This window comes from Scyliorhinus canicula, chromosome 23 (assembly GCF_902713615.1).
Source record: "Scyliorhinus canicula chromosome 23, sScyCan1.1, whole genome shotgun sequence".
NCBI classification, from domain to species: Eukaryota; Metazoa; Chordata; class Chondrichthyes; order Carcharhiniformes; family Scyliorhinidae; genus Scyliorhinus; species Scyliorhinus canicula.
Genome location: NC_052168.1, coordinates 22,685,492 through 22,709,685, shown reverse-complemented (window position 1 = coordinate 22,709,685; position 24,194 = coordinate 22,685,492). Strand labels below are relative to the sequence as shown.

General features: G+C 49.1%; 1 protein-coding gene across 1 annotated transcript in view; it reads left to right on the top strand.

Moving 5' to 3' along the window:
- tefa (TEF transcription factor, PAR bZIP family member a) overlaps positions 1-20,295 on the top strand; it is a 33,199-nt gene extending 12,904 nt beyond the window's left edge. Inside the window, exons 2-5 of the mRNA XM_038783583.1 lie at positions 9,958-10,257; positions 11,324-11,544; positions 15,199-15,398; positions 20,075-20,295. Coding sequence (XP_038639511.1) covers positions 9,958-10,257; positions 11,324-11,544; positions 15,199-15,398; positions 20,075-20,138 — 785 coding nt within the window. The 3' untranslated portion in view covers positions 20,139-20,295. The remainder of the gene's footprint in view (positions 1-9,957; positions 10,258-11,323; positions 11,545-15,198; positions 15,399-20,074) is intronic.
- Positions 20,296-24,194: the final 3,899 nt, after the last annotated feature.

Below are 24,194 nucleotides of genomic sequence, written 5' to 3'. Positions count from 1 at the left end.
ACCTCCAAGCACGTGTACTCTCCCTCCCTAACGTCCACCCTAGCAAAAGCAGGAGGGAGGGCACCTGCGATTGGGGGAGTGAGTATCGGTGAGAGAATCTATGATTGGAGGAGCAGCTCCTCACGGGTTCTGTCTTTCCTACCCTACGTCTCCAATCAGAGTACACCGGGGCAACCAATATTTCCATCTTTCATCTCCAGCTTTGATTTTTCACTATCTGCGTTTTTGAGGGCTGTGTTTGGCCACTGCCCCTGTATATTTTGAACCCTGGTGTGAAGTGACACCCCTTGGCAAGACTAATATGGAACCATAACTGGCATTGATTTGAGAATTATTGATGGGCAAAGGAACTTTGGTGCTCAGAAGTGGCATGCAGAGTTGGTTGGCAAGGCAACCCAGTTACTTGGGTTTTTAAATGGAGGAATAGAATTGAAAGGAAAGCGTTCAGGAAAGATGCAGAGGCCTTCTGTACGTTGCAGAGGAAGTTTACCAGGGCTGAGGAACAAGACCGTTCTCCTAAGGACACCAAAGCTACAGAGGTGAGCTACAAAATACTTCAAAAAGTGTTGATCCAGAAAAACGATCCTTTCTGGCAAGTGAGTAAAAGCTATTGGTCGTTGGAGCCTTGAGCTAATTAAGACCTGGTCAATAGGACATCTACACCAGAAACATTATTAAACATTTCACTGGGCATAAAAATCCAGTGTTGTATCAATTGGATACAAAATTGGCTTGGCGACCGAAGCCAAAGGGTGATTGTGGAGGGTTGTTTTTCGAACTGGAGGCCTGTGACCAGCGGTGTGCCTCAGGGATCGGTGCTGGGTCCACTGTTATTTGTTATTTATAATAATAATTTGGATGAGAATTTAGAAGGCATGGTTAGTAAGTTTGCAGATGACACCAACATTGGTGGCAGAGTGGACAGTGAAGAAGATTATACAAGATTGCAACAAGATCTTGATCAATTGGGCCAGTGATCCGATGAATGGCAGATGGAGTTTAATTTAGATAAATGTTGAGGTGATGCAGTTTGGTAGATCAAATCTGGGCAGGACCTACTCAGTTAATGGTAGGGAGTTGGGGACAATAGTGACCAGACTCCAGAAGTAATTCATTGACTGGGGAGGGCATTGAGACTTGAAAGGCACTCGACTCTTTCTTTACACAGCTTGGCATTAAATTCTGTGTCCCCCCCAAAGTGACATGGTGTCCCCCAAAGTGGTATTTTCCTACATTAACGGTGCTATATAAATGGACGTTATTAATATCCTGCAAACGGCTGCAGTAGATCCTTGCACATTCACACTGGTCGACCACTTAGGCAAGTGAAGGTGACTGTATAATCCTCCCCCCTACCAGATGAGGGGGGAGGAAGCTTGCTCCGCTCTTTCCATTCTGTTTTCCCCTCCCCCAGTACATCTTGGAATGTTCAGCTATGATCGCAGCAATATTGGGGCGGCACGGTGGTTAGCACTGCTGCCTCACAGCTCCTGGATCACAGGTTCAATTCCAGCCTTGGGTGACTGTGGGGTTTGCACTTTCTCCATGCGCCTGTGTGGGTTTCCTCCGGGTGCTCCGCTTTCCTCCCACTGTCCAAAGAAGTGTAGGTTAGGTGGATTGGCCATGATAAATTGGCCCTTAGTGACCCAAAGGCTAGGTGTACGGGGATAGGGTGGAAGCATGGCCGCCTTGTGCTCTTTCCAAGGTCCGGTACAGACTCGATGGGCCAAATAGTCTCCTTCTGCACTGTATGATTCTAATATTTAAGGAGGGTTTATGACATTGGTGCTGTGGTTGTTAATGAGAATGGAAAGTTTTTTTAAAAATTTAGAATACCCAATTCATTTTTTCCAATTAAGGGGCAATTTAGCATGGCCAATCCACCTAGCCTGCACATCTTTGGGTTGTGGGGGCGAAACCCACGCAAACACGGGGAGAATGTGCAAACTCCACACGGACAGTGACCCAGGGCCGGGATTCGAACCCGGGTCCTCGGCGCCGTGAGGGAGCAGCGCTAACCCGCTGTGCCACCGTGCTGCCCATGAGAATGGAAAGTTGATTCAGTATTGTGACAGCTGTGGTGGCAGCCACTCCTAATTTACTCTGCACCCTGGAGGGGAACCCATGGTGGGCTGGGTGTGTTGTAGGTAAGCTCATTACCATCGTCTCATACCCTTCCGTCAGGCCCTCCTCATGAAACACCAGAAGCAGCATGGTGGTTCGAGGTGGAACACTGACCAGGAATACTCCAGCTTTCATCTTGGTTTTCAGCTGATGTCAACGAGAGAGGCTGTAAAGCTGCTAATTCTCAAAGCAGTGATAGGCTTTTAGCTTAGTGCCTCATTCAAGCAAAGTAACACGATAAAGTACTCGCTTCAGCGATTATTACTCTTTAAATTAACCAACATACCAAGGGAGCAGAACAAGCAGCAGTTCACCTGTTGGGTTTCTGGCTGGGTGGAATTACCTCTTGGTGGTGTTGGGTGGGGGCGGGGGGGGGGGGGGGGGGGGGGGATAGAATAGTGGACTCCTGAAATAGTTTTGGTTGCCATACTGGGATAGGTGGTGAGAGAATTTCCCCTGATATTTGTTTTCCACCCTCCCAAATTGCCGGAGGTTTTTAATCTGTTTTGTTTGCTGCTCGTGTTGGGCCAGACTAAGGCAAGAAACGCAATTTTATTTATATATTTTTTTAAAAGACAAATTTCACGGTGCCGAGGTCCCAGGTTCGATCCTGGGCCTGGTCACTGTCTGTGTGGAGTCTCCCCGTGTTTGCATGGATTTCGCACCCACGATCCAAAAATGTGCAGGGTAGGTAATTGGCCATGCTAAATTGCCCCTTAATTGGAAAAAATTAATTGGGTACTCTAAATTTATTTTTAAAAGACCAACTTGGGGCAAAATAATTCCTTTCTAATCTCTATAATAATAATCTTTTATTAGTGTTACAAGTAGGCTTACAATAACACTGCAATGAAGTTACTGTGAATAGCCCCTAGTTGCCACATTCCGGCGCCTGTTCGGGTACACAGAGGGAGAATTCAGAATGTAAAATTCACCTAACAGCACGTCTTTCGGGACTTGTGGGAGGAAACCCTCGCAGACACGGGGTGAGCGTGCAGACTCCGCACAGACAGTGACCCAAGGCCAGGAATCGAACCTGGGACCCAAGGCCAGGAATCGAACCTGGGACCCTGGAGCTGTGAAGCAACATGCCATGCCGCCCACTGAGCAGCACTTAGCAATTGAAGCTAGATTTCCAATATTCAGTTGCTGTTGGCACGTATGCTGTTTTTCTCCCTTTTGGGGAATAGTGGGGGAAGGATTCCAAACTGATTACCAACCCGTTGAACAGCGTTGAAATGTGGCCGACCAGTCCTGGCTTTGGACTCAAACCCAGAGCTTGTGGTCCAGCGGTAGTGGAACTACCCTGCACCCCAAGGCCTCCTCACGACATTCCGTGACAAAGTAAATCATTCACTGGGCATCACTGGCTTAGCCAACATTTATTGCCCTTGAGAAGATGGTAGTGAGCCGCTGCCTTGAACCGCTGCAGTCCATGCGGGTAGCTACACCCACAGTGCTATGAGGGAGGGTATTCCAGAATTTTGACCCAGTGACAGTGAAGAAGCGGTGATATATTTCCAAGTCAGGGTGATGTGTAGCTTGGAAGGGAACTTGCAGGTGGCGGTGCGACCATATGTCTGCTGTCTTTGTCCTTTGAGGTGGTAGAGGTCACAGGTTTGGAAAGTACTGTCGATGGAGCCTTGGTGAGTTGCTGCAATGCATCTTGTAGGCGGTGCCACTGTGTGTCATTGGTGGAGGGAGTGAATGCCAATCAAGCGGAGCTGCTTTGTCCTGGATGGTGTTGAGCTTCTTGAGTGTTGGAGCTGCACTCACCCAGGCAAGTCCTCCTGACTTTGAGTCTTGTCGATAGTGGACAGGCTTTGGGGATGAGGGGAGTTGCTCTCCACTCTTAACGAATTAGAAAATTTCAATTAGCCACATCTCGACTGCCAATTTTCTCTGCGGTTAACGTCTAAAATCATAGCATGAATAAGGCACAGGAGGAGGCCATGTGGGCCATTGTGTCTATGCTGACCCTCTGCAGGAGCAGCTCACTTAGTGCCGGTCCCCAGTTTATTCCCTGTAGCCCTGAGGGTTTGAGATGACAATCCAATTCTTTTGTGAATGCCTCTATTGAATCTGTCTTTCACATGCTCTCGAGCAGCGTGTTCCAGACCCTAACCATTCACTGTAAAAAGGTTCCCCCTCTCATTTTGCCATTGTTTCTTTTCCCAATTATCTTAAATCTGTGACTCTTGTTCGCGCTCTGTGGTAGCACAGTGGTTAGCACAGTTGCTTCGCAGCTCCAGGTTCCCAGGTTGAAGTCCTGGCTTGGGTCATCGTCTGCGGAGTCTGCACGTTAGAATATAGAACAGTACAGCACAGAACAGGCCCTTTGGCCCTCGATGTTGTGCCGAGCAATGATCACCCCACTCAAACCCACGTCTCCACCCTATACCCGTAACCCGACAACTCCCCCCTTAACCTTAACGTTCTCCCCGTGTCTGCGTGGGTTTCCTCCGGGTGCTCCGGTTTCCTCCCACAGTCCAAAGATGTGCAGGTTGGGTGGATTGGCTACGCTAAATTGCCCAAAGGTTAGGTGGGGTTACTGGATTACATTGATAGAGTGGAGGTGTGGGCTTGGGTAGGGTGCTCTTTCCAAGGGCTAGTGCAGACTCGATGGGCCGAATGGCCTCCTCCTACACTATGATTCCACCAATAGGAACAGTCCCTATCTCTGTACTGACCCTTCATACTTTTGAATACCTCTATCAAGTCTCTTCGCAATCTTCACTTCAAGGCAAACCACCCCAGCTCCTCCTTTCTGTGTAACTGCACTCCACATCTTCGGAACCAGATCTCGGTCACGTAGTCCACTTGCTCACCTGAAGATTATCCTTAGACTTTGTCCCATAGAGTCCTTCCAGTGCACAATGTCGCTAACTGCACAGGCATTAAACCGGCTGTGAGAGTCAGCACCATCCTAATTTGGGTGTCACCATCCGGAGTGTCCGACATGACGAGGCACGCCAAAGGGGCTCCACTCTCAAATGACGCTGAAAATGTAACACTTGTTCAACAATGATTTCCAGTTTCACAAAGCGTTTGGCCAAGGCACCATTTGTGGTGCAGCATTGAAAGCCATGCAGTCTAACACATTCCCAGCTCCTGCTTTCAGCTACGGCGAGGTTGTCCATTCCTGCTGTTGGGTCTGTGACAGTGTGGAAAATCAGGCCAAAGCTCTTGCCGTCCAATTATCCTCGAAGCCTGCTGGCCACGAGGGTGGGATAGCAGAGGCAGATCAGCAGCCGCGGAGCTGGTCACTGCCTTCAGCATAGGAGAGGAGGCACATCTATTGTGGCATTCTGCCTCTCCAGGGCATCAGCCATTTAACTGGGGTGAGAAAAGTCTTCACTTTGAACCTTTTGCAACTCCACCCTGACGGGCTGTGATTGCTCAGTCATTGAGTATATTCAAGAGTGGGATCAGTGAATGGAATGTAGGATACTGAGCGAATCGAGGGATTTGGGAATGGCGTGGGAAGATGAATTTGAGCTAGAAGGTCAACACTGACCCTATTGAGTCATGGAGCAGGTTACAAATGGCCAACTCCTACCTCTAACTCTTGAATGTTCTTGTGTTGTACTCTGCCAGCAGTTGCTATGAAGACCACGAGGAACAGAAACCACAGTCAGTGGTTGGATTGTGTTCAAGACGACTGATTTGGGTTTGAGGTTTCAGCGTTTGTGCACAGTTCAGCTTCTTTTCCTTTGGCTGCTGGCTGCATTTGGATCAATTTATCCCCAGGCCATTCAAGACCGACAAAGAACTAGCAGCAAGTGTTTTCATCAGTACTACCACCTTTTTTGCCAAGTGGGAGACTGATCAGGGTAGGGTGGCATTGTGGCGCGAGTCCCATTTGACGAAGGTTCATGGCGAGGTGGTGGCATGGGAGGAGACTCGGACTAAATTGCCAGAGTGAGTAGAGGGAAATACAATCGACTATTAGTAAGAATCTCGGGTTTTATATTTCCGAAATCTGATAACCCGTGACAGGATTGTCTGGAAGTCTGTGCTTCCTCGCCCACTGGTTCATGGCCTCGTGCACAGGGAGAGAAAATGCAAAGCCCGAGACACGAGGAGGGACGTTGTCACACGGCGAGTGGTTAAGGTTTGGAATGTGTTGCCCAAGTGTGTGGGAGGCAGATTCGATCAAGCATGGCAAGAGGGAAGTGGATTATTATCTGAAAAAGAAGAACGTGCAGGGTTACCGGGAGAAGGGGGGGGGGGGGGGGGGGGGGGGGGGGAATGGCATGTGGTACATGTTTGGAGGGCTGGTGCAGACACAGTGGGCCGAATGGCCACCTGTGCTGTAACAATTCTGTGAAGTGCTACATTACTGATTGGGCAAGGGAGAGGCAGTAGCTCCTTGCGCGACCGTACAGAATTGGCACCGAGTGAAGAGCAGCTGGTCTTATCAAACCTGCCGCACGCACCCCTCATGGTGGCTGGAGCATCGTCACTGAAGGTTTCCCTGGGAGAGGCGAAAATCAACCAAGGGCGAGAAGGGAAAAGAAACACGTGGATAATTCCCCTCTTCCCCCCCTCGGGCGATGAAACCAGTCACTGCGACCACATGGGCCAAGTGTTGTCTTTGTTGCCGGGGAGGCGATGGTGTTGTGGTATTGTCACATGAACAAGCAGAGGCCCAGGGTAATGCTCTGGGGCCCCAGGTTTAATTCCCACCAGGACAGATGATGAAAGATGAGTGATTACCATGGAACCATTGATCTGCTTCACTAATGTCCTTTAGGGAAGGCAATCTACCACCCTTACCTGGTCTGGTCTACACGTGACTCCAGACCCACAGCAACTTCAAAATGCCCTAGGTTCAAGGGTAATTAGGGATAGGCCATAAATGCGGGCCCGGCCAGCGACTCCTACATCTTGTGAATAGCTGCCCCAGTTAGGAATCCGTCCAACTCTCTCTTGAAGGCAGAGCCAGCACCTGTCACACCTTCCAGAGCCTTCCAACCCTTTAGAAGCAGAAGAACTACCCCCAACCTCTGGAGGAGGAGGGTCCACATGAACTAATCTTCCTCCAAGTAGGGCCATGCTCCACTCATTATAAACACCTATATCAACATTTTCAAACATGAGCTTGAGCTAATATTGTTGTTATGTCCTTGCTCTGGGAATGTTGCTGGGTTAGTCCCACCTTGGTCTGTCCCTATGCGGACAAAGGTGTCAGTGTCGAAGCCACCAGGGTTCATGCTCCTGATCACCTATTCAGCAACGTTTGCTATTTTGTTGATGACCTGTATTGACAAATAGCTTGCTGCCTCTCGCTGTCTAGTCCTACATGTGCTGAGTGACCAGTCAGGGGCAGTACTGGGCAGCACTGTAGCACAGCGGTTGGCACTGCTGCCTCACCGCCAGGGACCCGTGTTCGATTCCGGACTTGGGTGACTATCAGTGCGGAGTCTGCATCCGTGTCTGCGTGGGTTTCCTCTGGGTGTTCCCGTTTCCTCCCAAGGCCGAAAGATGTGCAGGTTAGGTGGATTGGCCATGCTCGATGCGTGGGAGTGGGGATTTAGGATTGGGGAGTGGGCCTAGATAGGGTGCTCTTCCAGTGGATTGACACAGACTCGATGGGCCAAATGGCTTCGTAAGGCTTCTATGGTGTCGTGTGAGAATACCTTTAAAAAACGGGGGGTTATCAAATAGCTGTAGTGGATGTACCTTTAAGAAATAGGTGTTTATCAGTGATGTCAGAGTGGGTGGAGCTAGGCTGTCTGTCTGCTTTTACTTTCACTTGGGCTCACAGCTACAGGGTGTGTTTAGTTTCATTTTGGATTTGGAGAAGCTGCAGTTACAGCAAGATGTGTAGGAATCTCTGCAAGCTAAAGCATGTTCATTTGGTGATTTCAAAGTGGTAACTGTTCTCAGTAGTGAAGTTAAACCTGATGTCTTTCTGTAAAAAGGGTTCTTTTTGTCTTATGGATGTTGCAAGGAAAGATTAAGAGTTACTTATAGAGTACTGTATTCTTTGGGGGGATTTATTGGTGTTGATAGTTGTTAAGATGTTTCGTGTGGGTTTATAAAGTCTTAACTGGTTTCATAAATAAACAGTGTTTTAATTTAAAAGCACTGTAGATTTCTGTTGCATCACATCTGCAGAGTAGGCCCGTGTGCTCCCCATAACCACAGTCTATTAAAAGTTGTGGGTCAGGTGAACTCCCATGATACACTTTGGGGTTCTCTAAACCCTGGCCCATAAAAATGAATACTGTAGGAAAACCATGCTGTCAGACCAGTTTCCTCCCTCTTTGGGCTAGCAATTGAATCTTGGTGAGCAAGGGAACATTAAAATGCTATGTACTTTGAGAAATTAGGATCTTATAATCCAAACTGAAAACAAGTGTCTGCCTCAGTGATGTTTTCCCCTCTGCAGCTGACCCTTTCGATTTAGCCGAATACCTCAAGAGTACAACCAGATAGAGTGATTAGAAGATCCTAATTTCCCCCTCGCCAGCAGAACATTTTTCTCCCATTTGTCCTGTCCTTTTTATTAAAAGTAACAGTGTCAGCCTTTCTTGCAGTGCGTCTTCACCACAGAACTCTCGTACTCCAAATCGCAGCCTCCACCATTCCCACAGAGCTATTCAGCACTGACCTATTTTTGCGTCTTTATTTAGTTCATTAGCACATAAGAGATGGGAGCAGATTTTCGGCACTTCGAGACTGCTACGTCACTCCATAAGAGGGTGGCTGATTGTCTACCTGAGGCACACTCACTTTCCCATCCTATCCTCGTGCCCTTTTCATTCCCTTGGTATCCAAACATCTGCCAGCCTCTGACTTGGATGTACACAATGAATGAGCGCCTACAACTCCCTGGGGTAGAGACTTTCAAAGGGAAATGTTCTTGTTCCAAAATGGCCAACCCTTTTTATTGTGACGTTCAATTCTGGATCTCGCCCACCCAGCCCAGAGAAATATTCTCCAGCATCCAGGCTGGGCCGCAAGGGAGATGGTTGGATGATTCCGACGTCAATCACGTCTGGATCTCCCTCATTGACATGGTGTCCGTATTCGCTCTGCACTGGGGGGGAGGCAGGCGGGTGCGATGTGATGAAATTGGCCGCAGCTGCCCCGATGGTGCTGTGAGCTGCACCGCGTGCAGATTGGCAAAGACCTGGAATCGCACAGAGTTGTTTTTAGCCAGGGCAGCATCTGGGGCCACGTACAGCGGTTGCTGTTAAAGAATGCAACCAGTTAATCAGGATCTCTGCTTGCTCGGGAAAGCATCAGAATTGGGTGCTTGCATCTCGGACAACACCAGGGGGCATAGATTTACAGTAAGGAAGTTTAGAGGGGGTACGAGGAATACCTTTTTCACCCAGAGGGTGGTGGAGGCAGAGGCCCTCCTAATTCCTGCGTGCTTAGGAAGCCGAGGCAGACAAGGCTATGGGCCAAGTGCTGGAAAATGGGATTAGAATGGTGAGGTGGTGGTTTGGTGCTGACGCGATGGGCCTTTCTGTACTGTAACACAACATGATTGGATGTGATGGCGATGCTTCATGTGGACGAATAGCCTCCAGAAACTGCCAAGACAAGGTGCTAAAGGGCACTTAGTGTTTCTCAGCGATAGAGACCAAATGGAGGTTCTTTCCCTGTCCAAGGGTCTGTGTGGAGTTTGCACATTCTCCCCGTGTCTGCGTGGGTCTCACCCCCACAACCCAAAGATGTGCAGGGTAGGTGAATTGGCCACGATAAATTGCCCCTTAATTGGGGGGGGGGGGAGAATTGGGTACACTAAATGTAAAAGAAAAGGGACCACAATGGACACATGCTGACAGAAGAAAACCTGTTTTTAATTTTATTCAGGAAAGGACGAGGACAAGGAGAAGAATGTGGATGAAGCAGCCAGCAGCAACACAGCAGCATCTGCCTCCCTCATGCCAACCATCTGGGATAAGACTATTCCCTATGACGGCGAGACCTTTCACCTCGAGTACATGGATCTAGATGAATTCCTGTTGGAAAATGGCATTCCAGATGGCTCGAGCCAGTTCGCACTGCAGGACGGCCTCTTGCCAGTGGTGGAGCTGGAAGAGAAGGCCTTGTCTTCTACCCTGTCCTCTCCTCTTTCCAGGAGTATGACGTATTCTGAAGTGGACAGCGATGGTGGGTTCTGATTGATTGGATTGGCTTGAGGAGAGACTGAGTAGACTGGGACTATACTCATTGGAATTTAGAAGAATGAGGGGGGGGGGGGATCGTATAGAAATATATAAAATTATGAAGGGTATAGATAAGATAGAAGCGATGCTCTTATAATATAATCTTCCTTTTTCGTAGCTTGATCTCGGTGATGTAACTCCAAGCTTTGTTTTGGATTAAAACCATCCAATCAGAAGAAAATCTCTACAGGATGTGATGATTGGGGGCGGCATGGTGCAGTGGTTAGCGCTGCTGCCTCACGGCGCCGAGGACCCGGGTTCAATCCCGGCCCCGGGTCACAGTGCGATTGGAGTTTGCACATTCTCCCCATGTCGCGTGGGTCTACCCCCCACAACATAAAGATGTACCGGGAAGGTGGATTGGCCATGCTAAATTCCCCTTAATTGGGAAGAAAGAATTGGGTACTCTTTTATTAAAAAAAAAATTTTAAATTTTTTTTCAAAACTCTGACTGAGGAATGAATTGTTTTTTTTTCAGCCAAGTCTTGTGTTGTCCCTGAGCAGTTGTGGGTCTTGTTGAAATAAGTCGCTTTTAGTTACCTAAAATGTTTAGGTTACTCCAGTGTAAAATGAGAGAGGACAAAATAATTTGTCATCTTCTCCCCGTGCTTTGTTTCACGATTTAAAGGTGAGGGCAGCACGGTAGCATGGTGGTTAGCATAAATGCTTCATAGCTCCAGGGTCCCAGGTCCGATTCCCGGCTGGGTCACTGTCTGTGCGGAGTCTGCACGTCCTCCCCGTGTGTGCGTGGGTTTCCTCCGGGTGCTCCGGTTTCCTCCCACAGTCCAAAGATGTGCGGGTTAGGTGGATTGGCCATGCTAAATTGCCCGTAGTGTCCTAAAAAGTAAGGGTAAGAGGTGGGGTTGTTGGGTTACGGGTATAGGGTGGATACGTGGGTTTGAGTAGGGTGATCATTGCTTGGCACAACATCGAGGGCCGAAGGGCCTGTTCTGTGCTATATTGTTCTATGTTCTATAACAGATCTGTTCCTGTGCTCTCTCACATTCTAGAAGAAGATGAGAGGACGCCTGTACGGACCACTCCAAACTCTGACCTGGATGTGATTGATGTTCTGGTGAACTTTGACCCAGACCCCACGGACCTGGCGCTGTCCAGCGTTCCCGGGGGCGAGCTCTTCAATCCTCGGAAGCACAAGTTCAGCGACGAAGAGCTCAAACCACAGCCCATGATTAAGAAGGCGAGAAAGATCTACGTTCCGGCTGAGCAAAAGGTACCTGTCCACCAACCTCTCTGCTGCCCGCTGCCGTTAAAATGAAACTCTGCATTTGGCAGCCCTTGCTCCAGACCCATCACTTTGTCTTTCACCAGTTGATTCCTGGGAGGCAGAGGCTTTTGAGCTCTGTTGCTGAGCGGAACACACTGCTCTGCAACAACTTTTGTTCCGTTGGCTGACAAGGCGACCAGGCTTGATCAGCGCTTCTGTGTCACGTTATTTGATCTTAGTTTGGAATAATTCCCGTACCAGCCTCCCTGAACAGGCACCGCAATGTGGCGACTGGGGGCTTTTCACAGTAACTTCATTTGAAGCCTACCCGTGACAATAAGCGATTTTCATTTCATAATGTTTGGATGCTATTGTTGACCTCGGTGCATCCAGACCAAGGAGGGGGAATTGGTTGCAGACCGCATCAGGCCTGGTGTACATTCGATACCAATTTTAATAATCTGCCTATACTAAATGTCACAGCGCCAAGGACCCCAGCTTCGATTCTGGCTTTGGGTGACTGTGGAGTTTGCAAGTCTGGCGTGTGGCACGGTGACTGCCTCATGGCACAGAGGACTTGGGTTCGATCCTGGCCCCAGGTCATTGTCCGTGTGGAGTTTGCGCATTCTTCCCTTTCAAAGAACAATTCAGCACAGTAACAGGCCCTTCAGCCCTCCAAGCCTGTGCCGATCACGTGTCCTATCTTCTCCTGCACATCTCCACTGAACCTATTCATTTAAAAAATTTTTTTTATAAATTTAGATTACCCAATTATTTTTTCCAATTAAGGGACAATTTAGCGTGGCCAATCCACCTACTCTGCACATTTTTGGGTTGTGGGGGCGAAACCCACGCAGACACGGGGAGAATGTGCAAACTCCACACGGACAGTGACCCAGAGCCGGGATCGAACCTGGGACCTCAGCGCCGTGAGGCGGTTGTGCTAACCACTAGGCCACCGTGCTGCCCCACTGAACCTATTCAGACTCGATGGGCTGAATGGCCTCCTTCTGCAGTAGGATCCTATGGATCCTATGGATTCTTGATTGCATGCCTATAGAATGGTTAGCTACTGGAATCCTTGAAGCATTTGTGAAGTAGTACTTTCAGAAGAGGAAGTGGGAATATTGGGCAGAGGAGCTCTTTTACGTTCTTGAATCCTAGAATGATGCAGCACTGAAGGAGGCCACTTGGCCCGTCGTGCCTGTGCCAGATCTCTGAAAGAGCTATCCAATTAGCCCCTCTTCACTGGCTTTTCCCCAAAGCCCTATGTTGATCATGTAGACCCCACTCCAGAGGTCTGAGCACACAATCTAGGCTTTCACACAGTACTGTGTCTGTGCGGAGTCTGCACATCCTCCCCGTGTGTGCGTGGGTTTCGTCCGGGTGCCCCGGTTTCCTCCCACAGTCCAAAGATGTGCGGGTTACGTGGATTGTCCACAATAAATTGCCCTTTGTGTCCAAAATTGCCCTTAGTGTTGGGTGGGGTTACTGGATTGTAGGGATGGGGTGGAGGTGTTGACCTTGGGTGGGGTGCCATTTCCAGGGGCCGGTGCAGACTCGGTGGGCCGAATGGCCTCCTTCTGCACTGTAAATCCTATGATAATCTATGATTAATCTAGGACAAAGGTTCGGCACAACACCGTGGGCCGAAGGGCCTGTTCTGTGCTGTATTTTTCTATGTTCTGCTAAGGAATGTGACAGTATCGGAGGCATAGTCTTGCCGCTTGTGAGATCTTGCTGTGCATAGTTTGTTTAATAAACAAATCCAATTAAAGTTGAGTTTGGCCGACATGCAAATAATTAACGCCATTTTCCATCAGTTTGCTCAGTATTGCCCCTCTGCCTAGTCTGTTAGCGTTACTGATGCTTGGTCATAAAGTCTTGATGCACACACCAGCACCGTGCTTATCTTATCCATAAATAAAGACAAGAGAGAAATAAATGGTAAAAAAACAGTTAAAATGAAATGGGATGAAAACAAATGGGTCAAGGTGGGGTAGAGCTGATCATCTGAAGTTGTTGCATTCGACGTTGAGACCGGAAGGCTGTAGCGTGCCTAACCAGAAGATGAGATGTTGTTTCTCCAGTTTGTGTTGAGCTTCATTGGAACATTGCAACAGGCCAAGGACAGACATGTGGGCATGGGAGCAGGGTCTTGTGTTAAAATGGCAAGCAACGGGATGGTCAGGGTTCTGAATGCGCACAGACCGAAGGTGCTCAGCAAAGCGATAACCCAGTCTGCGTTTGGTCTCTCCGATATAGAGGAGACCACACTGGGAGCAGTGAATGCAATAGACCAGATTGGAAGAGATGCAAGAGAAACGCTGCTTAACCTGGAATGTTTAGGGGCCAGGGGCTGGTTTAGCTCACAGGGGCTGGTTTAGCTCACAGGGGCTGGTTTAGCTCACAGGGGCTGGTTTAGCTCACAGGGGCTGGTTTAGCTCACAGGGGCTGGTTTAGCTCACAGGGGCTGGTTTAGCTCACAGGGGCTGGTTTAGCTCACAGGGGCTGGTTTAGCTCACAGGGGCTGGTTTAGCTCACAGGGGCTGGTTTAGCTCACAGGGGCTGGTTTAGCTCACAGGGGCTGGTTTAGCTCACAGGGGCTGGTTTAGCTCACAGGGGCTGGTTTAGCTCACAGGGGCTGGTTTAAACCAGGGGCTGGTTTAGCTCACGGGCTGGTTTAGCTCACAGGGGCTGGTTTAGCTCACAGGGGCTGGTTTAGCTCACAGGGGCTGGTTTAGCTCACAGGGGCTGGTTTAGCTCACAGGGGCTGGTTTAGCTCACAGGGGCTGGTTTAGCTCACAGGGGCTGGTTTAGCTCACAGGGGCTGGTTTAGCTCACGGGCTGGTTTAGCTCACAGGGGCTGGTTTAGCTCACAGGGGCTGGTTTAGCTCACGGGCTGGTTTAGCTCACAAGGCTAAATCGCTGGCTTTTAAAGCAGGCCAGCAGCACGGTTCGATTCCCGTACCAGCCTCCCCGGACAGGCGCTGGAATGTGGCGACTAGGGGCTTTTCGCAGTAACTTCATTGAAGCCTACTCGTGACAATAAGCGATTTTCATTTCATTTCATTTCATGTGTGTTTCTCCTTGTGCTTTGGGTTTGCTAAAGGAAGAAGATCATAGAAAATCCCTACAGTGCAGAAGGAGGCCATTTGGTCCATTAGTCTGCACCAATCCTTCAAATGAACACTATCCTTGCCCACTCCCCCTATCCCTGTAACCCCATAACCTAACCTGCACATCCCAAGGTTGCAATTTAGCATAGCTGAGAGGTACCCTTTTGCGTTTTTTTTTTTTAACCCCACACTTTAATATTTATTTGCGGCGTTACACATTAAAAGCATTTGCCTCCTAACTGAACAACCACAGGTATTCCATCAGCGTCTTTTTATATCCCCTTTTGACCCAGCTGGAAAGAGGAACTAAGTGTCCTTTCTGAAAGAAACACAACTGATATGCTGTAAATGCTGGCACAGTCCTGTGGATTTAGCACAAGAGCGGACAAGTGGGTGAAATGCAGGCTGGCAATCAGACGGAGTCGGCACTGCTTTCTTAAGGGAGGGAGAACGTTTTAAAAAAAAAAAAAAAAAATCTGACAGTAACGGCCTTGGTGTGACGTCGCCCTGTAACATTAACGTCTGTACCTTTTCCCTCTAGGACGATCGATACTGGGCAAGGCGTAAGAAGAACAACGTTGCAGCGAAGCGGTCTCGAGATGCCCGCAGGCTGAAGGAGAATCAGATCACGGTGCGAGCAGCCTTCCTGGAGAAGGAAAACTCTGCCCTGAGGCTGGAGGTGCTGGAATTGCGAAAGGAGGTGGCACGGTACAAGACCATCATTTCCAAGTACCGAGCCTTGTAAGAGATCTTCAGCTCCGGGCAGTCTGAGGGTGGAGTGGGAAAGTGAATTGTTTAAAAAAAAAATATATATATATATATTATCCCTAAAGGGACTGTTACTTTCAAAAGAGCACAGCTAACTCTTCGTAGCCACCTGCCTCCTCGCCCCAAAAGACAAGTTAAACGGCTTTTAAATTGAACAGTCAGGAATATTTATCCTCATCTTTATATTAGTGTGAATAAATTGCAATAAATCTTCCTATTTGGATGAATAGAACATAGAACAGTACAGCACAGAACAGGCCCTTCGGCCCTCAATGTTGTGCCGAGCCATGATCACCCTATTCAAACCAACGTATCCACCCTACACCCGTAACCCAACAATCCCCCCCATTAACCTTGCACTACGGGCAATTTAGCATGGCCAATCCACCTAACCCGCACATCTTTGGACTGTGGGAGGAAACCGGAGCACCCGGAGGAAACCCACGCACACACGGGGAGGACGTGGAATCAGTCTGGTAAACCTGCGCTGCTCTCCCTCGAGAGCAAGAACATCCTTCCTCAGAAAAGGAGACGAAAACTGCTCACAATACTCCAGATCTGGCCTCACCAAGGCCCTGTAGAATGGCAGCAACACATCCCTGCTTCTATACTCTAAACCTCTCGCAATGAAGGCCAACATACCATTAGCCTTCTTTACCGCCTGCTGCACCTGCATGCTTACCTTCAGCGACTGGTGCACAAGGAGACCCAGGTCCCGCTGCACACTCCCCTCCCAATTTACAACCGTTCTGGTAGTAATCTGCCTTCCTGTTTTTGCTTCCAAACTGAACAACCTCACACTTATTCAAATTATACTGCATCTGCCATTGACTTGCCCAACCGTCCAGGTCATGCTATAGGATCCCTGCATCCTCGTCACAGTTCATTCTCCCGCCCAACTTGGTATCATCTGCAAACTTTGAGATGTTACATTTCGTTTCCAAGTGTGGCCTCACCAAGGCCGTCTAATTGCAGGAAGGCATCCCTACTCCTGTACTCTAATCCTCTCTCTATGAAAGCCAGCATACCATTTGACTTCTTTATTTCCTGCTGTACCTGCATGCTTGCCTTCAACAACTGGTATAGGAGGACACCCAGGTCTCGTTGCACATTCCCCTCTCTGAATTTATAGCCATTCAGATAATACTCTGCCTTCCCGTATTTGCTACCAACGTGGATAAACTCACATTGATCCAAATTAAACTGCACCCGGCATTCATTTGGCCACTCACTCACCTTGTTTCCCATCCATCCGTTGTTTCAGATATCTCCTAAGATTTTCAGTGTTCAAATAGTCGTTTGTTTAAGAAGGGCATCAGGGAACTACCTGTAGCCTGGGAACTACAGATCTGTGAGTCTAACGTTTGTGGTGAGTAAGTTGTTAGGATGTGTTCTGAGACCGGATCTACAGGCTTATAGAGGCAAGAACTGGTTAGGGAAAGTCAACATGGCTTTGTGAGTGGACAATCATATCTCTCAAATTTGATTGAGTTTTTTTTGAAGGGGTAAAGAAGGTGGTAGATGAGGGCAGTGTAGTCGAAGTTGTCTACATAGACTTTAGCAAGACCTTTGACAAGGTAGAGCATGGTAGGTTGTTGCATAAAGGATCTCACGGGATCCAGGGTGAGGTAGCTAATTTGATACAAAATTGGCTTGACGACCGAAGCCAGAGGGTGGTTGTGGAAGTTTGTTTCTCAAACTGGAGGCCTGTGATCAGCGGTGTGCCTCAGGATCGGTGCTGGGTCCACTGTTATTTGTTATATATAATAATGATTTGGATGAGCATTTGGGAGACATGGTTAGTAAGTTTGCAGATGGCACCAAGATTGGTGGCAAAGGGGTGGCACGTGGCGCAGAGGTCAGCACTGCTACCTCACGGCGTCGAGGATCCGGGTTCGATCCCAGCCCCGGGTCACTGTCCGTGGGGAGTTTGCACATTCTCCCCGTGTCTGCGTGGGTTTCACCCTCGCAACCCAAAGATGTGCAGGGTAGGTGGATTGGCCATGCTAAATTGCCCCTTATTGAAAAAAATAATTGGGTACTCTAAAATTAATTTTAAAAAATGATTGGTGGCAGAGTGGACAGTGAAGAAGGTTATCTAGGATTGCAACGGGATCTTGACCAATTGGGCCAGTGGGCTGATGAACGGCAGATGGAGTTTAATTTGGATAAATGGGAGGTGATGCATTTTGGTAGATCGAATCGGGGCAGGACCTACTCAGTTAATGGTAGGGAGTTGGGGATAGTTACAGAACAAAGAGATCGAGGGGTACAGCTTCATAGCTCCTCGAAGGTGGAGTCGCAGGTACTGCTGCCTCACGGCGCTGAGGACCTGGGATCGATCCCAGCTCTGGGTCACTGTCCGTGTGGAGTTTGCACATTCTCCCCATGTCTGAGTGGGTTTCACCCCCACAGCCCAAAGATGTGCAGGGTAGGTGGATTGGCCACGCTAAATTGCCCCTTAATTGGAAAAAATAATTGGGTAATCTAAATTTATTAAAAAAGAAGAAAGTGAAGTCACAGGTGGACAGGGTGGTGAGTGCAATGATTCGAAGCTTCTGTAGCATCTCTCTCTTTCAGTCTTCCTTGAACCACTGCTCTGGCTGTTCTCAATACCATGCCCCGCGCCATGTGCGTGATCCATCCACTCTCTCTTCAGCCGCACTGCCTCCATCTATCTAAAGCTGTCCTTTCATTTCATCCTTCTACTCGCCTGAACCAAATCTTTCTTTTTCTTTCCCTCTGCGCCCCTGGATTGTAAGCTTCAGCAACTCTGTCATACCAACGCATCCTTTTGATCCTTTTACCCCTTCACTTTCCTCAATCCCTTCTGCCAACCTCCCCTTTCACCGTGTTTTCAAGATCCTCTCTGACACTAAGCCCTCCCTCTCCTCCTCAGCAACGGGTGCTCTAAATTTATATATATTTAAAATATATTTTCTCATCCACTCAGGACAGACACTGTTGAAGTCCCTCTCTCCTGCAGGTCTGCTTCCCCCCCCCTCCAACTGTTCCCATCCCAGCACCCTGTCCCGTTCTCGCGCTCACCCTCCCATAGCCCCTTCTTCATGTGAGTGCAGGAATTGCCCTTTTACCTGCCCTCCGGCCTCCCTGCCCTCCGGCCTCCCTGCCCTCCGGCCTCCCTGCCCTCCGGCCTCCCTGCCCCCCGGCCTCCCTGCCCCCCGGCCTCCCTGCCCCCCGGCCTCCCTGCCCCCCGGCCTCCCTGCCCCCCGGCCTCCCTGCCCCCCGGCCTCCCTGCCCCCCGGCCTCCCTGCCCCCCGGCCTCCCTGCCCCCCGGCCTCCCTGCCCTCCGGCCTCCCTGCCCTCCGGCCTCCATCTCCCCCACTGTCCTAATGAAGCTCAACATAGAGTCCAACAATTTCAGATCCTTGCCACTGCTCCCATTTGTTCAGGCACCTCCCAGCTTTTGTTTCAGTTCCTGCCTTGTGCCAACGTCCCTTTTGTCATTTCGCCTCTCCTACCTTTGACCCTATCACAGACCCTCCCTGTTGTCCCTTCTTCCCCTCTCCTTTCTCTCCCACATCTCTGACCACCTGCAGTTCTGGTGAAAGGTCGTCGACCCGAAAGGTTTCTCTCTCCACAGATGCTGCCGAGTGTTTCCGCATTTTGGTTTGGGCGAGTTTGTTGATTGGGTGGGAGGAGGTTCCTGTGGATCATCAACACTGGCCTGGGCCAGGGGCTGATTGGCCGCATGTTGCGATCACAGCGCTTCATGGACCGCAGGAAAATCTCCGCGGCTAATTTACATCGGCAATTTTCATATAAAATGACTGCCTTCGTGTTAGCCATAGAAAAGGTTGACTTGGAATGCACGGGGAAGATGCTTTGTTGTGTGTTTGTGTGGCTCATAGTGGATGGTCAGGGATTTGATTGGAAATTTTGAGTGTCTTCATTAGGCTGGGAGTAGTTCAATCAGTCTTCTTAAAAGTTTTTGAAACTGTAATCCAAATTAGGGTGACATGAAAACCTGGTTCAGTCGTTTTTTTGGCATTGTGTGTCTGTGTGGGACATCCTCCTCCCTTGAGGGGGGGGGGGGGTGTGACCACCGTGCCAGGGTTACCCTGGGATTGGAAGATTAATCTCCACCACAGTGCGTAGAGCAAAACACTGGAGAAAAATCATAGGGACATTAAAACAAAATTGTATATTTTAATTCCAAATTTGGAGTTGTTGGGGTGGCTTCACTCGCACTCGGCATTAATGCGATTGGGCAGTAATCTGTTACCAATTGGTGTGGAGCACCATAGAGGATGGGTCTGTGGCAGGAGTGGGGAGGGGCTCTGTAAATGCAGGGGAGGGGGGCGGGGGGGGCAGGACAGGCATTTTGGACCTGCTGTGAGCTTTTAAGCGGCCAGTGGCAATTGTAAACTCGGTGGCTTGAAAAGCTGATTTAAGCCATGTGGTTATATTTAACGTGTTAAAAAGGGAAGATGGTGATATCACAATTCTCTTGTATTCCCTTCCTGTACGTTTTTCTTTGCTCAACCTTTAGCAGCTTTGCTCAAATGAAATGATATATATATATATATAGCTTGTATCTGGAACCTGTGTCCTCTCGCTGCCATGTAGTTCGATTTTTAAATGCATCTGTTATGTAAACCTTCAACACTGAAAGCATTTTATTCTAGGGATTTTGCAGAACAGAATCACCATGGTTCGCTGCCTCTTTGTTACTCGATGTTCAGAGTTTAAACCACGCTTAAAAGAGTGATCATTTTCAAACTTCAAGACTAGCGATGAGAATGGATTTGAGATATCTGGGCTGTCGTTCCTGGATCCTGCTCAGTTAGCTGCATCTCCATCAGGTAACTTGCTAAGCCCCCGGGGGGGGGGGGGGTGGGGGGGGGTGGGGGGGGGGGGGGGGGTTCTGTTCAGCAGCAGCCTGTGGACCCACCCACCCACCCCACCCAAAACCGAAATCCCACCCAAGGGGTATCAGGAAAGGCAGGACGTTGGGTGCACATTCAATAGGAGCTGAGGCTGGTCTCTACATGCCAGGATTAGGAAGTGGGGAAGGCTGCCTGTACCCCTCGCCTGTTCAGCCCTCTGCAAGTAAACTATGCTGGATTTGGGGTGAGTGTCTGTTATGGCTTTGAGGCTGCCCTGACATTGGATAACCCAGTGACGGTTGTATAGGCTACTGCACCCCGAACACAAGGCGACAAGCTCGGGAGAAAGGGTTAAGGACGCTATCGATACCACAATTGTACTTTGGCGCATTATCAAGATTCACGGGTTTTTGTTTTTTTGTCTGGATTTGACGATGTGGCTTAAACTGGACATGGCCTCTCGCAGAAGGAGCGGAGTTTTAAATGTTCTCTTTGGGCTCTTGTTTCGGGGGTGGGGGGGATGGCGGGGGGGGGGAGGGAGTTGATTGGCTGACTTGCACTCCCTGCTGGTGGCGAACGGTATTGTGAGGCTGTGGCTCCCTTCCTGACCCCAGGAAGGTTTGATGTGTGGGGGGGTCCCTGAGGGAGAGGGGGAAATACTTTTTAATATATCTAGGTCTTCGAAACTGATTCCGATCTGGTGACTGATGTGTGTGTTTTTAAACCCTGCCATCTCTCAAACATTATCTGTATAAAATGTACATTCTAGCTGTTATTAAATGTGTAAAGTTTTAAAAAGTCTATTTTTGATTCTGTTTGTTCTTTGTAGAACAATAAATGATTTAAAAACCTCTTTGTATTTCTTTGTATCGGTATTTATAAAATAATACATATTCACTGGGCTCTTTTTTTTTTATTCGTCTATTGGTTGTATCGCTGGTTAGGCCAGCGGTTAGTGCCCATCCCTAATTGCCCCTTCAGAAGGTGGTGGTAAGCCGCCACCTTGAACCGCTGCAGTCCCTGAGGTGTAGGTACATCCAGTATGCGTTTAGGGAGGGAGTTGCAGGATTTTAAAAAATATAAATTTAGAGTAGCCAATTATTTTTCTTTGCAATTTAAGGGGCAATTTAGCACGGCCAATCCACCTAACTAGCTCATAAGAACCAGGAGTAGGCGATCTGGCCCCTCAAGCCTGCTCTCCCATTCAATAAGATCATGGCTGATCTTTTGTGGACTCAGCTCCACTTTCCGGCCCGAACACCATAACCCTTAATCCCTTTATTCTTCAAAAAACTATCTATCTTTATCTTGGGTTACATAGAACATAGTACAGCACAGAACAGGCCCTTCGGACCTCGATGTTGTGCCGAGCAATGATCAAACCCACGTATCCACCCTATACCCGTAACCCAACAACTTCCCCCCCTTAACCTTACTATTAGGACACTACGGGCAATTTAGCATGGCCAATCCACCTAACCCGCACATCTTTGGACTGTGGGAGGAAACCGGAGCACCCGGAGGAAACCCACGCGCACACACGGGGAGGATGTGCAGACTCCGCACAGACAGTGACCCAGCCGGGAATCGAACCTGGGACCCTGGAGCTGTGAAACATTTATGCTAACCACCATGCTACCGTGCTGTTGTGAGGGTGAAACCCACACAGAAATGGGGAGAATGTGCAAAGTAGTCCCAGTCTACTCAACTTCTCCTCGTAATCCAACCCATTCAGCTCTGGGATTAACCTAGTGAATCTCCTCTGCACACCCTCCAGCGCCAGTACGTCCTTTCTCAGGTAAGGAGACCAAAACTGAACACAATACTCCAGGTGTGGCCTCACTAACACTCTCTGCTGCTCTTCACCTCTAGGTGGTCGAGGCTGCCCTTTTGTGAAGTTTTGTTAAAAGAAACTTTGCATTAATCAGGAGCCTGTTTTTAAAAATAAATTTAGAGTCCCCAAATCATTTTTTCCAATTAAGGTGCAATTTTTAGTGAGGCCAATCCACCTACCCTGCACATCTTTGGGTTGTGGGGGCGAAACCCACGCAGACACGGGGAGAATGTGCAAACTCCACACGGATAGTGACCCGGGGCCGGGACCGAACCTGGGATCTCGGCTCCGTGAGGCAGCAGGGCTAACGGGGGCAGCACGGTAGCATGGTGGTTAGCATAAATGCTTCACAGCTCCAGGGTCCCAGGTTCGATTCCCGGCTGGGTCACTGTCTGTGCGGAGTCTGCACGTCCTCCCCGTGTGTGCGTGGGTTTCCTCCGGGTGCTCCGGTTTCCTCCCACAGTCCAAAGATGTGCGGGTTAGGTGGATTGGCCATGCTAAATTGCCCATAGTGTCCTAAAAAGTAAGGTTAAGGGGTGGGGGGTTGTTGGGTTGCGGGTATAGGGTGGATACGTGGGTTTGAGTAGGGCGATCATGGCTCGGCACAACATCGAGGGCCGAAGGGCCTGTTCTGTGCTGTACTGTTCTATGTTCTATGTTCTATGTAACCCACTGCGCCACTTTGCTGCCATCTCGGGAGCTATTCTGGCGTCTGGGTGGTGTTCACCCATCGAAGCAGCCGGTGGGTAAGACATCCCCTTCACCGTCCTCTCGGTGATTGTATACATGCTATAATGACCATTGCTCCCTCATTTCAGTTTGCTGCCTGCTGAGATTGGACTGTAAATTGGAAATATTCCTCAATGATCATCACTAACGAAACGCGCAAGACCCACGTATACTGGGATCTGCAACCCTCTTTCCAATCCGGGAAAGCAAACAGCAGAGATGTTTAGTACAGAGTTAGCCTTGTTTAAGTGGCAAATTGTCTCTGAGCTTGTAACTGGGCTAGCTTGAGTTGTGTAATGGACAAGTTTGACATTTTCCTGATGCTTTTACAATCCCCATCTCGTGTTAAGCAAGCACAGTTCAACCAGGAAGAACCTGCTGTTTTTACTCCTTTTCCCCTGCTATTGACTTGTCCTGGATGATATAACGCTGTTGGGATTTACTGAAAACATTAACTGGTATCAATTGATGTTTAAGGGTCCAAAGGAAATCCTGTTTCACTGTCTAAGCCTTTTTTTTTTGTAAACTGGGCAATTGAGCCCAGTTACATACAAGTAGGGGCTGTTGTAGCTCACAAGGCTAAATCGCTGGCTTTTAAAGCAGACCAAGCAGGCCAGCAGCACGGTTTGATTCCCGTACCAGCCTCCCCGGACAGGCGCCGGAATGTGGCGACTAGGGGCTTTTCACAGTAACTTCATTGAAGCCTACTCGTGACAATAAGCGATTTTCATTTCATTTTTTTTTCGTTTTCATGTTACGTTTTTAAAAAATAAGTTATTTGTCAATAGCATCAAATAGGTGTTTATAATCTTTATTGTCACAAGTAGGCTTGCATTAACACTGCAATGAAGTTACTGTGAAAATCCTGTTATCGCCACATTCCGGCGCCTGTTCAGGTACACGGGCTGGCTGCGGAGGGCAGGTGGGGTCAGATGGTTCCCCAGAGGTGGGTCCTGTTGGGCCAGGCAGAGATCTCTGAGTGTGTGTGGTGTGTGCTCGCCCGAGTGTGGGCACCCGCAGGTCACAGCCCCTGCCTCGCCCAGCACCTCGCAGAAGGAACCAATGCTTGCAGGATGGGGGAGGATGAATCGGCTTGTCAGATGAACACTCGAACTCCACAGAAATTGACTCCTGCAGTTCCTCGATGGTCTGACTCGTGTGGTCCACCTGCTGGCAGATGCAGGAATTGCAGCTGAAGGCCAATCTGCAGCCAGGACTTTTTTTACCTCTCCGGGCAGAAGGAGACCATTCGACCCATCGAACTGACCCTTCGAAAGAGCACCCTACCTGATGCCCACTACCCCACCCTATCTCCGTAATCCCACCTAACCCGCACATCCCTGAACACTAAGGGGC